At 44.1% G+C, this 12,845-nt stretch overlaps 1 protein-coding gene across 2 annotated transcripts in view; it reads right to left on the bottom strand.

Annotated features, from left to right (window-relative positions):
* Positions 1–3,416: 3,416 nt before the first annotated feature.
* LRCH3 (leucine rich repeats and calponin homology domain containing 3) overlaps positions 3,417–12,845 on the bottom strand; it is a 225,848-nt gene continuing 216,419 nt past the window's right edge. For both annotated transcript variants that reach the window (XM_029615407.1, XM_029615408.1), the window contains one exon: positions 3,417–6,811. In XM_029615407.1, coding sequence (XP_029471267.1) covers positions 6,692–6,811 — 120 coding nt within the window. In that variant the 3' untranslated portion in view covers positions 3,417–6,691. The remainder of the gene's footprint in view (positions 6,812–12,845) is intronic.

The following is a 12,845-nucleotide window of genomic DNA, read 5'->3' as shown; positions in this document are numbered from 1 at the left end:
GAGGGAATTGTGTGACTCGTGAACTGCAGTTTTGAGAGAACACAAGTTACAGGTAAGCAACTTTGTTTTCTCTATAGAAAGCAATACACAGATTCAGACAAATGGGTACTACCTAAGGATGGTCTTCAACAAAAAATAGGAAATAAAACCCACTAATGAGTGAATATTTTTGTTTATCTTTTTTAGAAACAGTTCCCCCTCAGCGTTTCAAAAATCCATCCAAAGCAGTATGCAAATTAAAAATCAATGTTACATCAAACAAAAATCAAGACATCACAACTACAAATTAAAATATATCAATCACAAAAACAAAAGAAATAAAAAAAATACCCTAACATGAATATAAAAGGCCACTTCTCAAGCTTTAGATCCAACCAACTAGGGCCACCCTTCTAGCCAAATGCAACATCTCTCCTACCCAACTATAAGTTCCAATAACTTCTACTAATTGCCCATATCCTGCCTGCTTAAACAGCAAGTTAAATCAAAGCATAGTACAATCAGGCAGACCTAATCATCATTCTGACTAAAAAAGGATTACAAGGGCAGGCAATTCCAGGTATCAACTTTCTTCCTGTTTGATCTCAATGGGGAGGCTGTTACAAAGTCTGAAGGCTGCTACTCCAAAATTATAAAAATGAGCCCTAAGAGGGATGTTACTGGGCTCTACTCCTCAAAGAAACCACAACATATAGATAGTAGAAACCTGCTATCCTGCCAAGAGGCCATGTCCAAACAATATTGAGATGGGAATGTGTGGACAAAACTCCACATTGCAGTCTTGCAAATCTTGATGGTGGCAGATTTTGATAGGGTAGCCAAGGCCACCATGGTCCAAATATTATGGGCCCCTCTATAGTTAGGCCTGCCTGGCCATTACAGAAGAAGATGCAATCTATTATCCAATCTGAAATGGTGTACTTTGGCACCACACTCCCAAGCCTACTGGGGTAAACTGGGTGTACCTTCAAAGGGTTTGAGTGCATTCTAAGAAGAAGATGAAATCCCTTTCGCAATCCAGGGAATGAAGGGCTTTTTCACCTTTATGGCGTTATGACCTGGAGAATAATGATGATAGGACGACTGACCAAGGGCCAGAACCAGGGAGAACGTAGGGTCATGTTCAAGTACCGGAATCTGGAATATAAAGTGGATTATTCATTAGAGTCTGAACCGCAGTAACTGCCACAAAATCTCTACCTTCCAGCTCACAAGAGGCTCAAAGGCAGCTTCCACAACACCATGGCCCAGAATAAATTTGACTACACTTTTGTGCTAAGTTGCTATTGCACCGAGGTGAACCCTTAGAGAGTTGGTTTCAAGCCAGACTTCAGAAGTTCCCCAGCCTGGGCTAGAAGCATTGTGGTTAGGATAAGGATTTATGCATGAAATAGCATATATCATAGCAAGTTTCAGAAGTCCTATTTATGCACTTAAAACCTTTTGAAAAATTCAGTGAAATCTCATGTAAAGTAGCAATTTTCAAAAGTTGTTTTACACACATAAATCATTTTGAAAATCATCTCTTTTGGTTACAAGGCATATGAAATGGTAAAACCAAAGTCAAAATGGAATGAGCATGCCAGTAAGACGGGGCTCTGAGCTCTTCTGTGATACAGATGCTATCCTGAATGCCCCGTGTAGTTTGCATCCACAAACTTCTGGGTCCTCTGGAATTCTCTTATATGCAAATATGCCCTGGGAGTTTCATTAAATGTGAAAGCCATAAGGCCCAACAGTGTCAATATGGATCAAGTTGATGCCTGCTGACTCTGAATTGCTCCTTTCACAGTAGCCACTATTACTGTTGGTCCTCTAGCAGAGCTCATATAAATTCCAATTAAGCTGTTGGGCTTAGATTAGATTTGGGGGTAGCTGGTAAGTAGAGACTGCAGTACCCTGAAGGTACTCTGCTTGGATTTGACTGCTTCTACCCAAAATGTGCTCTTGATCAGCCATCTGTCCAATTAGAGAAAGAATTGAACCTCAGTTACTTTATTATTGATGTATTGTTTCATTTTTATGAATATTTTTATTTGTATCTCACTTCAATCATTTTTGTAGAAGCAAGTAAGAAATCAATAAATCAAATCCAATGCTGTGATGACTTTGTGATACTCGCAGTGCTGATGCTAGGCCAAAAGACAGTACATGGCCTTAGTCATGTTGTTTGCCTTCTAAAATTTCAAAAGATACTTTGGGTGACTAGGATATATCTCTATGTGGGTGTTTGATTCATGTAGTTTTCTCCTTTGTTTTCAATGGAAATTATAGGGCCCAGGATAACCATCTTAAACTTTTCTTTCTTTAGGAATGTGTTCAAGGCCCTTAGATCTAGACTGGAATGGAATGCTGTCTTTTTTGGAGACCCGGCAGTATATGGAGTAAAATTTTCACCCTCTTTCCTGCAGGCCAGCTTTAACCACTCTTGCCTGCAGTAGGGACCATGTCCAAGTGTTGAGCAATTTTTAGTGCTCTTTTAGGCAAGAATTTGGAAGGATTCCTAAAAAGTATAAATTTATATTTTTTCTTCATGATCTGGACAACCCATCATCTGACGTTACAACAGGCCACAAAAGATTATAAAAAATACCTCAACATTCCACTACAGAAAAGTCTTCCGGAATATACACTGGGATCCTATCTCCTCTGAATCTAGTCAAAAACTCATTCCTGATTTTGACTGGGTTAACAGTATGAGCCTTACAGCTTCCTTAGTAGATATGGTGAGAACACTGTGGATCCATAAAGGCTAGAGGATGGGAATGAAGAGAAGAGCCATGGGGGTGGCTTGCTGGAATGGAGGCTACTACCTGGTGATTTCTACCCTTACTCAATAAGCCTTCGCATGGTTAATGCAACTCCAACATTGCTCTCCGCTTCACCGGCAAGGGGAAATGTGGAAAAGAGGATTTGCATTCAGACAACAACCAACAAGGACTGAACGTTACAATCTGGATAAACAAATAAGCATGGGGGTAGCTTGCTTATTACAGCGGTTCTACCCTAAACCAATTAAGCCTGATACATCACTTTGAATGCATATACAGCATTGCTCTCTGTTTCAACAGCAGGGGGAATTGTGTAGAACAGGATTTACATTCAGACAACATCCAACAAGGCATTGATCTGTGCAGTCTGGGTAAACAAGCATCGGGGTAACTTGCTTGATGCGGCGGTTACTACCCTTAACAATTAAGCCTTATGCTCACCTTTGATGCAACTCCAACATTATTTATTTTATTTATTTATTTAAATTCTTTTAATATACCGATGCTCAAGACCAGGTCTTATCGTACCGGTTTACAATAAACTAGGGGGAACCAGTTAACAGAGAAAGCAAAAGTTACATTATAACAGGGAACGTGGAACTAGGCTGTTAGAGAAAAGATAGGTTAAACAAATTCTAACTGGAGAGAAGGGCAAAAAGCAGGAGAGGGTGCTTACAGGATAAGAATTATGTACAAATTTACATAGTGTATATGAATTAAGCAAGTTATAAGATAGTGCAATTAGTCGAACAACAGTTCCTTTGAGTTGTGGAAATGGACGCATCCGTGGGGTATGAGACTCATCCGTGGGGTATGAGACATTACTCTCTGCATCAATGACAGGGGATGGCAGGAAATTTGAATCAAACAGTTACCAACAAGGGCCCTGAACTTGCTGGTTGATGAAATAGATAAGTATGGGAAAATAAGTGTGGGAGCTTGCTGGGCAGACTGGATGGGCCGATTGGTCTTTTTGTGCCGTCATTTCTATGTTTCTATCTACAGCTCAGTTACTTCGGCATGAGTAGATCCACTACGAAACCAAGATGTAGTATATGCTTTGGAGATGGCAGTAGATAAGATTTGAAGTACAGAGTGGTGATTTTTCATGAGTTCCACTCCTTCCCTTACCTCTGAAGAGATTTCCAGCACTGCAAGGCATATTTGCAAGCTTTTCCTACACATTCTCACAAAAAGATGAGCCCATAGCCATAAGAATCTGCAGGCATCACTAGCCATTACAGTGACACTTGATATTATTTCAAGAGACTCACAGGCCACACACAATGCTTTTCATACTCCTCAAATCATATCATGTGATTGAACTCTGTTTCTCTTGAAGGAGTATCTCTAATTCCTGGGGCCCTTCTTATATGGTGTGCAAGTACCACATCATGTGGATCAGCAAAGTGTTGCACAGGACAGGAGCATAGCATTCAGAGAATGCTTCTTCCATTTCATCCTGTTACACCACCATACAGGTGGAGGCAGAGCACACATTCGCTGTGACATCCCTACCACTACTTAGGGGTGGTGCAGCTGGGAGGAAATCCAGTATCTTCTGCCTGTAGCAAATGGAAACAGCTGGTGATGCAGCAGAATAATTACTTGAACAGGTTTCTAAAGCACGCTTAGGGCCAGGCCACTGGTATTTGCCAGCCTGCTTTTCTAGATGCTCCTAGTCCCGGAGGAGACTAAGTAGAGCTCAGGGGTGGGGGTAGATCTTAAAAATAAAAAAGAGGGGGGGGATAAAACGTTTATTTGCTTTCTGTGGAGCAGCTGCCTTGCCTGCCCTCCTGCCTCCCTCTCCGGTTACTGCCTGGAAGCCATGAAATAAAAAAAAAAAAGGATCTTTCTGGCCTATTCTAGATGTGAAAGGAGTGGATCTTCACTCAGTTCTCATGGAAGTATGAAAGGGGTAATATCTTGGTTCCCTAGATTTGACAGAGGCTTACTTTCATATTCCCATTAAGCAGGAAGATCAGAAGTATCTGTTTTTGTGTCCTACAGGAACATTTTCAGTTCAAGATGCTCCCTCTTGGTCTGACAACAGCACTGAAGCCCTTTACCAAGATAATGGTAGCTGTGGTGAAGTTTTTGAGGCACAAAGGTACATTCTTCTCTAGATTACTAATCAGAACCAAGAGATGGTTCTCTAGTGGCCAGCAGCATGCTCCAAGTTTTAGTAAGCTTGGGATGGACATTCAATTTTGAGAAGAGCAAGCCTCAATCTGCTCATTCTCTGGAAACCTCAGAACACGCTTCAACACACACTTAGGCCTGGTGAATCTTACTGAAGACAGGGTGAATAAACACAGGTGATCTCTCTAACTACCCCAAAGCTTGGGTTATCCACAGCTGCTCAGTTCTAGGGTTGCTGCTTTGGTTCTGGTGCCATGGGCTAGGTCACATGTGGCCACTTCAGCTCTCTCTCTCTCAGTCTCAGGATTACAATGTCTGTTGCCTTTTGCCTGCTTTGGCAAAGAACAAACTTCAGCCCCACTGAGGGAGGGCAATTTTCAACTGGCTGATTTACAGGGAAAAAAACTTTGTACCTACGTAAATAGTTTTGAAAATTGCCTAAAAAATGGCCAAGAAACCCAACAAAGGCAATTTAGGTGGTTTCTAAGAAAAGCAGAAGATCAGTTTCTTGAGGTCTGTGGAGCTGCAGAAGAAAAGAATGTGCCTGGTCTTAGTAGACAAACACAAACGGGAGAGATATGGGGAAGTGCCAAGCTCAGGCAGTGAAAACCTTTTTTCCCTTTGCAGAAAACTCTTGCAAAATCTGTTTGGCACCATTCAGTCATGTGATCTACATAAGAGAGTTCATGAACAACTTGTCTTCAAAGAAGTCTACTTACAAAAGCTTGCAATTAGTGCCTTTTATTCTGCAGCCTTCGGAATCCAACAGAGGTGCTGAGCTGCTGATAGTATCAACTTTCTGCTGGGGGGGGGGGGGAGTCCAAAGCTGCTGGACTGCAGGCAGCAGAAGAAATTGGTGCTATTGGCAACTTAGCACTTCTGCCAAATCCTCAGGATCACAAAACAGAAAGCCCCAATTAAAAAGCACCTGGGAGAGAAGATTGCTTGCCTGCCCTAGAGTTCTGGGCTCTTCCAATAGTTAAATTATATCCATCACTAAGGATATGCTGCCCCTCCATTCATCTCAAAACATCAATAAAAATATTTATAGTACCCCCAAGTCTGACAATCTCAAGTGCTTTTTCCATGAAGTGCATGGGTCATGTGCTATCTTGCCCAAGGTTCAGCACACAAATTCCCTCTCCCCCAAAAATATAACTATGTGCATCCTAAGGGAATTCGGCAACTGGTGAAAATACATTTTCCAGACACACATGCTCATAAGGCATCAAGGTTTTATCTTTACCCTTCTATCACTTCTCTCGTGTACCCCTAGAAAGAGCAGGTCATCACGGCCTGCAGTCCCCTGGATTATCACATTTCCTCCAGTGCTAAATCCCAAATATTAACATTCTGGGGCCCCGCCACGAAGCAAAAGGCAGGCCCATACATGTCTCTGTCAGAAATCTCCACTTACTGCTATCTTATCCAAGTGTCATTGCTGCTGCTTCTGGGAAAATCTCGACGTCCTTGCCTGCATATGGTGATGTTTTAGAATTTGTCACATATTTAAACAAGTCAGTTCAATATTAGAAAACACACTCAGTTTATATGGGGCCAAGCAGTAGTGGAGGACACTGGGCTGGAGACCTGTCACCCACAGAACAGGGCTGGCAACAAGCATCAGGAACAGACAAGTTCATGCAGATCTGCCAGGGGCTCCAAAGAAGGCGGAGAAATAAAGTGAATGGGAAAGAGTGAGCGCCTCTCTCCTGTCCCAGGCTGGCATCGCTGCGCTTGTCTGCATACTCGGATGGCAGAGGGAGGCCGCCTCGTCTTCACACGGTGCTTAAATGGTGGTATTTTGGGGGTGCCAGCTCCAGAAGGGCCTGTACAGTCACTGCTACCTGCCCCAAACCCCTCTCTTCCAAAATGTGCAGAGGCAAACATAATCGCTCCTGAGGGGGGTGAAAAGCAACAGAAAAACAAGGACAAAGAAAATGAGGAATGAAAAATGGAACTTAAAAGATAAACACAAATTAAAAAAACTTAAAAATGAATCGGAAAACCAAGCATAATGGAATGTGCTAACTCCTGGCTACAAAAGCAAGAACCAGCAAAACGAGAGCCACTGGGATTTTCAGACTCAAAGAACATCTATTTACAAATGTGCAGGGAAATAAACTCAAACAGGTAAGGCCTTTGAGCTCCGACTTCCTATGTAGGAAGCCAGTTCCAGGATACAAAAAAGTTGCAATTTGAAAGTTACTGAACACACTTAAGTTCAAGTTCTGCTGAAGCAGCAACCTTCCTTGTGCTTTGGAGACCTTGAAAGATTACTCAGTATGAAAAGAAGCTGTAGGTGTAAAACAGGAGCAGCAGTTAGTGCTCTGCACTGGGCCTCTTGCAGCCACATGTTCCCGACAGTCCAATTACACTGGAGTGGCCCATGGTGAAAAGAGAAACCTTTCAGCTCTGTAAATGCGCTCTTCCGAATGCCATCTCATATGTATACCAATTCATCAACTCATTTCCAGAAACGCATTTGTTTCTGGCACAGAACATGTTTGGAGAATGTGTGGGTCTTAGTGTGTGTAACTCATCCAACAGACCCCCCACCTCAATAAATATAAAACAGACTCAGGATTAATATGCTGGGGCTATATTATAAAAGGTATTCACTATAGACTGTGCACTACCTAGCAGCTGGGCCCATGCTTCACAGCACTGCTAGAGCAAGATGATCTATCAACACATTTGCCATTCACAACAGATGATATTAGGGAAAGTCTCGCTACTCTACCACTGGCTGAAGGCTGCACAAGAGATCAGGCTGCTCTCAAACATCAGGGTGGAGCAACTACAGCAAGGCAAGAGCATCAGAAATGGCTGGAAATAAAGCTGGACTATCAAAAGCTAAGTTATTTACAGATGGCTTTGGTCACACACTCAAGAAAAGGGGAAAGAATTGGGTAGAGATCTTTCACAGGTGCATAGCACTAAACGCTGGGAGAAATATGATCCTATCATTGTATATAAGGTTAGAATCCCAAGGCACATCATTAAATAGTCTGAGTACTTCTTCTTTCGGTAAGATTAAGTAGTATTTTCACACAAAAAATCAGTACAAGAGAAGGAACTGTCCAGCAGGTCTGCATTTATTTTGAGGAGAGGGAGAGCGCTGGGGGGGGGGGGGGGGGGGGGGAACAAGGCGATCAGTTCTCAAAGCTGCTTTACAGAATAACCACCATAGACAAACATCAAAATCTTATTGTAGGTTAATGTGTCAGTCCAGGTATTCATTGAGCTCTCAAAGGCATGTCCTGTCTCATCAGTGATGAGAAAAGCATGCTAACAGTCCTGTCACCTGCTTTGATTTATTGGGAAAAGTAATGTGGGGCTGAGAATGACTGCTGCCCTCCGCTGGGTGTGGCATGAAGAGACATTTAATTGCATCCTCATTCTCTGATGGAAGGCTAATATCCTGCCATTAGACCACAGAGTTACTATTCCCCCATAACAGTAGTGTCCTCTTGCCTGTGAATTCAGGAGGCCAAGATAAGTTGTCTTGCAGGCAACTATTTCTGGATTTTTGGGGCTGCCTAGTCCATGAAAAAATTAAGTTTTATTGCTTTGAAAATAGCCAACCAACGCCTTTGTGGGTTTTCATGGACTCTTGAGTGCTACAATTGGCTTTTCATTGCAGCAGGCTAAAGATTTGAATTTGGTGTCAAGCTGCTTTGATTACTATTGGTGAGGAACGTCACTATGATTGGCTAGTTTAGAGCCTCATCAAAATTCTAATAAATTAATAAGCCATGTCTAGCCATATGACCAGTAACTCTATTAAGAATAGCTTCTATCATTTTGCCCGGCACCATCACGATCACTGGCGTATAGCTTCTCAGATTACCTCTGCAGCACTCTCCACAGCAACAGGTTTAAGAGCCCCACATGTGGGTGATGTTATTGCAATGCCCGATATAAGGAAAGCGATATCTAGAAGGTTTTGTACATATGCACCAAGCAGTCTTAAGCAGAATTCCCTGAACCTACAAGGAGAAATTAGGCCTTACCTGATAAAGCAGAGTTGCTTACCTGTAACAGGTATTCTCAGAGGACAGCAGGATGTTAGTCCTCACACATGGGTAACATCATCAGATGGAGCCCCGATGCGGAAAACTTATGTCAAAGTTTCTAGAACTCTGACTAGGCACACAAATGCCCAGCATGCCCTATACCATGTATCCACACAGGGTCTCTCTCCAGTCTTGTAACAGAATTGCAATTAAAATAAAAATAGGAGAAACCCAACTGTGCAGGGTGGTGGGACGGTTTCGCAAGGACGGTTTCCTGCTGTCCTCGGAAAACACATGTTACAAGTAAGCAACCCTACTTTCTGTGAGGACAAGCATGATGGTAGTCCCAACATATGGGTGAATACCTAGCTACATGCTGGCCCCCAACACAAAAAGTAGACTAATAGACACCTAACCAGTTGCCAATGGGCACACCACCACCGGTGCTGTTAGTAACAGAGGGGGAGGCAGCCTGAACCCAAACAATGGACCCTAGCAGGAGAGTTAGGTTCTACACCTCAAACAGGTTGCAAAAGACAAAGTGGCCAAACCTACTGTCGCATCGGCCATCCCTATCCAGACAGTAATGAGATGTGAATGTGTGGAGAGAACTCCATGTCGCAGCCTTGCAGATCTCCTCCACGGGAACTGCTCAAAAGTGTGCCACCGAAACTACCAAGGCTCTGACAGAATGAGCCTTGACATGAAACCCAAGATGCAGTCTACTAACCAACTGGATATTTATTATTTATCGAGTTTTATATACCGTCGTTTGGTTTCGCCATCACAACAGTTTACAAAGTTTCGATGTTTAACAGAGTTTCCAAAGATTCATGTGATTGTCAACATAAAATATTGTAGGCTTTCTAAATATAAATTGTATTTCAAACTATGTGATTTCAGTTATGTTTCTTTACGTGCTTGTATTGGTTCCACGTTTGCATAGGTCCAGTCGGAGTGAAGTAATATCTGAGAGTCATTGGGTGCTTTGATAGACTTTGGTAAACATCCAGGTTTTTAGGTTTTTTTTGAATTATGCTGTGTTCTGAGTTCGGTTGGGAGGGTGTTCCAGAGTTTGGGACTTCCTAGGGATATGGCTCTCTTCCGAGTAGTGTTTGTTTGGCAACACCACCACCCAACCTATTTTTATCAAAAGAAATAAAAAGTTGGGTGGACTGTCTATGAGCTTCTGTGTGGTCCAGATAGAAGGCTAAGGCTCGCTTGCAGTCCAAACTGTGCAGTGCTTGTCTTGGTGCAAATGGAACCTGGAAAATACTGGCAGGAGAATTGACTGGTTAAAATGGAAGTCCTTTACCACCTTAGGCAGGAAATTAAGGTGCGTATGCAAGACCACCCTGTCATGATAAAACTTAGATGGATAAATCACTAAGGCCTGGAGCTTGCTGACCGCTACCAAAAATATGACCTTCCAAGACAGGTACTTCAGGTCACACGTGTGCAGTGGCTCAAAAGGAGCTTTCATCAGCTGAGCTAACACCACGCTGAGGTCCCAATACACACCCTTAGGGGAGGCTTCATTGAAGCAGGGCCAACATGAAATGTATAACTATAGGCTGTACAGAGATGGGTATATCATCCACACCTTGGTGGTATGCGCCAATTGCACTGAGATGAACTCTAATGGAATTGGTCTTTAAGCCAGCTTCCAATAGGTATAGAAGGTAATCAAGCAATTTCTGTGTGAGGCAGAACGGATCTAGGGCCTTCTGCTCACACCACATGGAAAACCTCCTCCACTTCAGTCCATAGGTCTTTCTAGTGGAAGGCTTTCTGGAAGCCACCAGGACCTGAGACACATCCTCTGAAAGATTAGGCGGTTGCAGGATTAACCTCTCAACACTCAGGCTGTAAGCAACAGGGCCTGGTGGTTGGGATGCCACAGCCTGCCTTGGTCTTGCGTGATAAGATCTAGGTAATTCCCCAGACTGATCAGTTTCCGGATGGTCAACTCTCGTAGGCGTGGAAACCAGACCTGTCTCGGCCAATAAGGGGATATGAGAATCATAGTACCTTTGTCCTCACAAAGTTTCAAGACAGTCTTCGCCACTAAGGGAATTGGAGGATACGCATACAGAAGATCTTTGCCCCAATGATGGGCAAGGGCGTTTGACGCTGGTCTACCATCTAACCTGTATAGGGAAAAGAACAGACATACTATCCTGTTGCAGGTGGAACGTGAACAAATCTACATCTGGGTTCCCCCCAGAGGTGGAATATCCCATACGCTTCCTCCTTGTCTAGGGACTGAAGGCTTGATTCAGCCTGTCTGCTACCATGTTTCTCTGTCTCAGTCAGGTACATGGCCCTGAGCACCATTGCGTGAAACAGGGCCCACGACCAGATCTGGACTGCTTCCTGATACAAGAGGTACAATACTGTGCCTCCCTGCTTGTTGACATTCCACATCGCTACTTGGTTGTTGGTGTGAATAGGACAACTTTGTTGGACAGCCGACCTCTGAAAGCCCATATGGCCCAAAAACCTCAACATATGCCAGGCTGATACCTGCTGCTCTGTTGGATCTCTGCTGCGATGGTCATCAAGGTGACGACCCTTTGGCGAGGCAGGAAGGCCTTGGCCTGAGTGTCTAGCAGGGCTCCTATGAAGTCCAACTGAAGTGAAGGACTGGGATGGGACTTGGGGTAGTTGAGAATGAATCCTAGTGACTCCAGCACCTGGATGGTCAAGCGCATGGACCTGGTGGCCCCTGCCTGAGATGTGCTCTTGACCAGCCTATCATACAGATTCGGGAAAACATGTACCCCAGCCTGCGGGGATGTGCTGCCACCATGGCTAGGCATTTTGTGAAGACCCGTAGTGCTGATGCAAGCCCGAACGGCACCACCCAGTATTTAAAATGCTGTTTTCCCACCACAAATCAGAGATACTTCTTATGAGCAGGGAAGATCTCGATATGGGTGGATGCATCCTTTAGGGAGGGAGCATAGCCAGTCCCCTTCTTGCAAGAAGGGAATCAAAGTACTCAGGGAAACTATCGAACTTTTCTTTTTTTTTTTTTTAGAAACGTGTTCAAGGCCCTTAGGTCTAGGATGGGACAGAGTCCTTCTGTTTTCTTTGGAATCAGGAAGTACCTGAGTAGAATCCCTGTCCTCTTTGCCCAGGTGGCACGGGCTCAAGTGCTCTGGCTGTTAAGAGGGAAGAAAGCTCCACTAGTAGTACCTCCTGATGTGCTACCGGCCTCCAAAATGGGCATGGAGGGCAATTTGGTGGGACACTCAATAAGTTCAACTGGTACCCCTGACAGACAATGGACAGAACCCACTGGTCCGAGGTTATATTGGGCTACCAGTTTGCAAAAAAATGGAGCATTCCCCCGACTGGAGAGTACATTGTCCTGGGGATGGGCAACTGGCTTACCCTCCCCTACAGCCCAGTCAAAACCCCATCCCTGGAGTTGACTGAGGAATAAGCTGAGGCTTGGAGGCTATCTGCTGCCTGGGTCGGCTGCAGAAGCCCTGATGGTGTTGATGGGAGCAAGGAGGCGGAAGTCTTTCTTTCCTTTGGCAAAAGAAACTTCCTTGGCCCCGGTCTAGCCGGCCTCTTAAGACGAGGACGGGTCCGGAGTACTTGCAGAGAGTTGCTGGAGTGTTTCGTGGAGGCCCCGAAGTTGGGTCACAGCATCCCTCACCCTATCTCTGAAGAGATTCTCTCCAGTACACGGCATGTCAGTGAGTCATTTCTGTACCTCTGGTTGGAGATCCGAGGCCCACAGCCATTCCATTCAGCAGGCACTGATTCTCAGTGAAGTCCCGAAAACATCATAGATTGTATGGACCTCGTGTTTCCACAATCCAGGCCTTTATGCACCAGAGATATAGGGTGCCTTGCTGCTGTTCAGGCAGCTGCTTAGCCACTTCCTACACCTGCTTCC

This window comes from Rhinatrema bivittatum, chromosome 9 (genome assembly GCF_901001135.1).
Source record: "Rhinatrema bivittatum chromosome 9, aRhiBiv1.1, whole genome shotgun sequence".
NCBI lineage: Eukaryota > Metazoa > Chordata > Amphibia > Gymnophiona > Rhinatrematidae > Rhinatrema > Rhinatrema bivittatum.
Note: the sequence above shows the minus strand (reverse complement) of the source record. Positions and strands in the feature narration are given on the sequence as shown.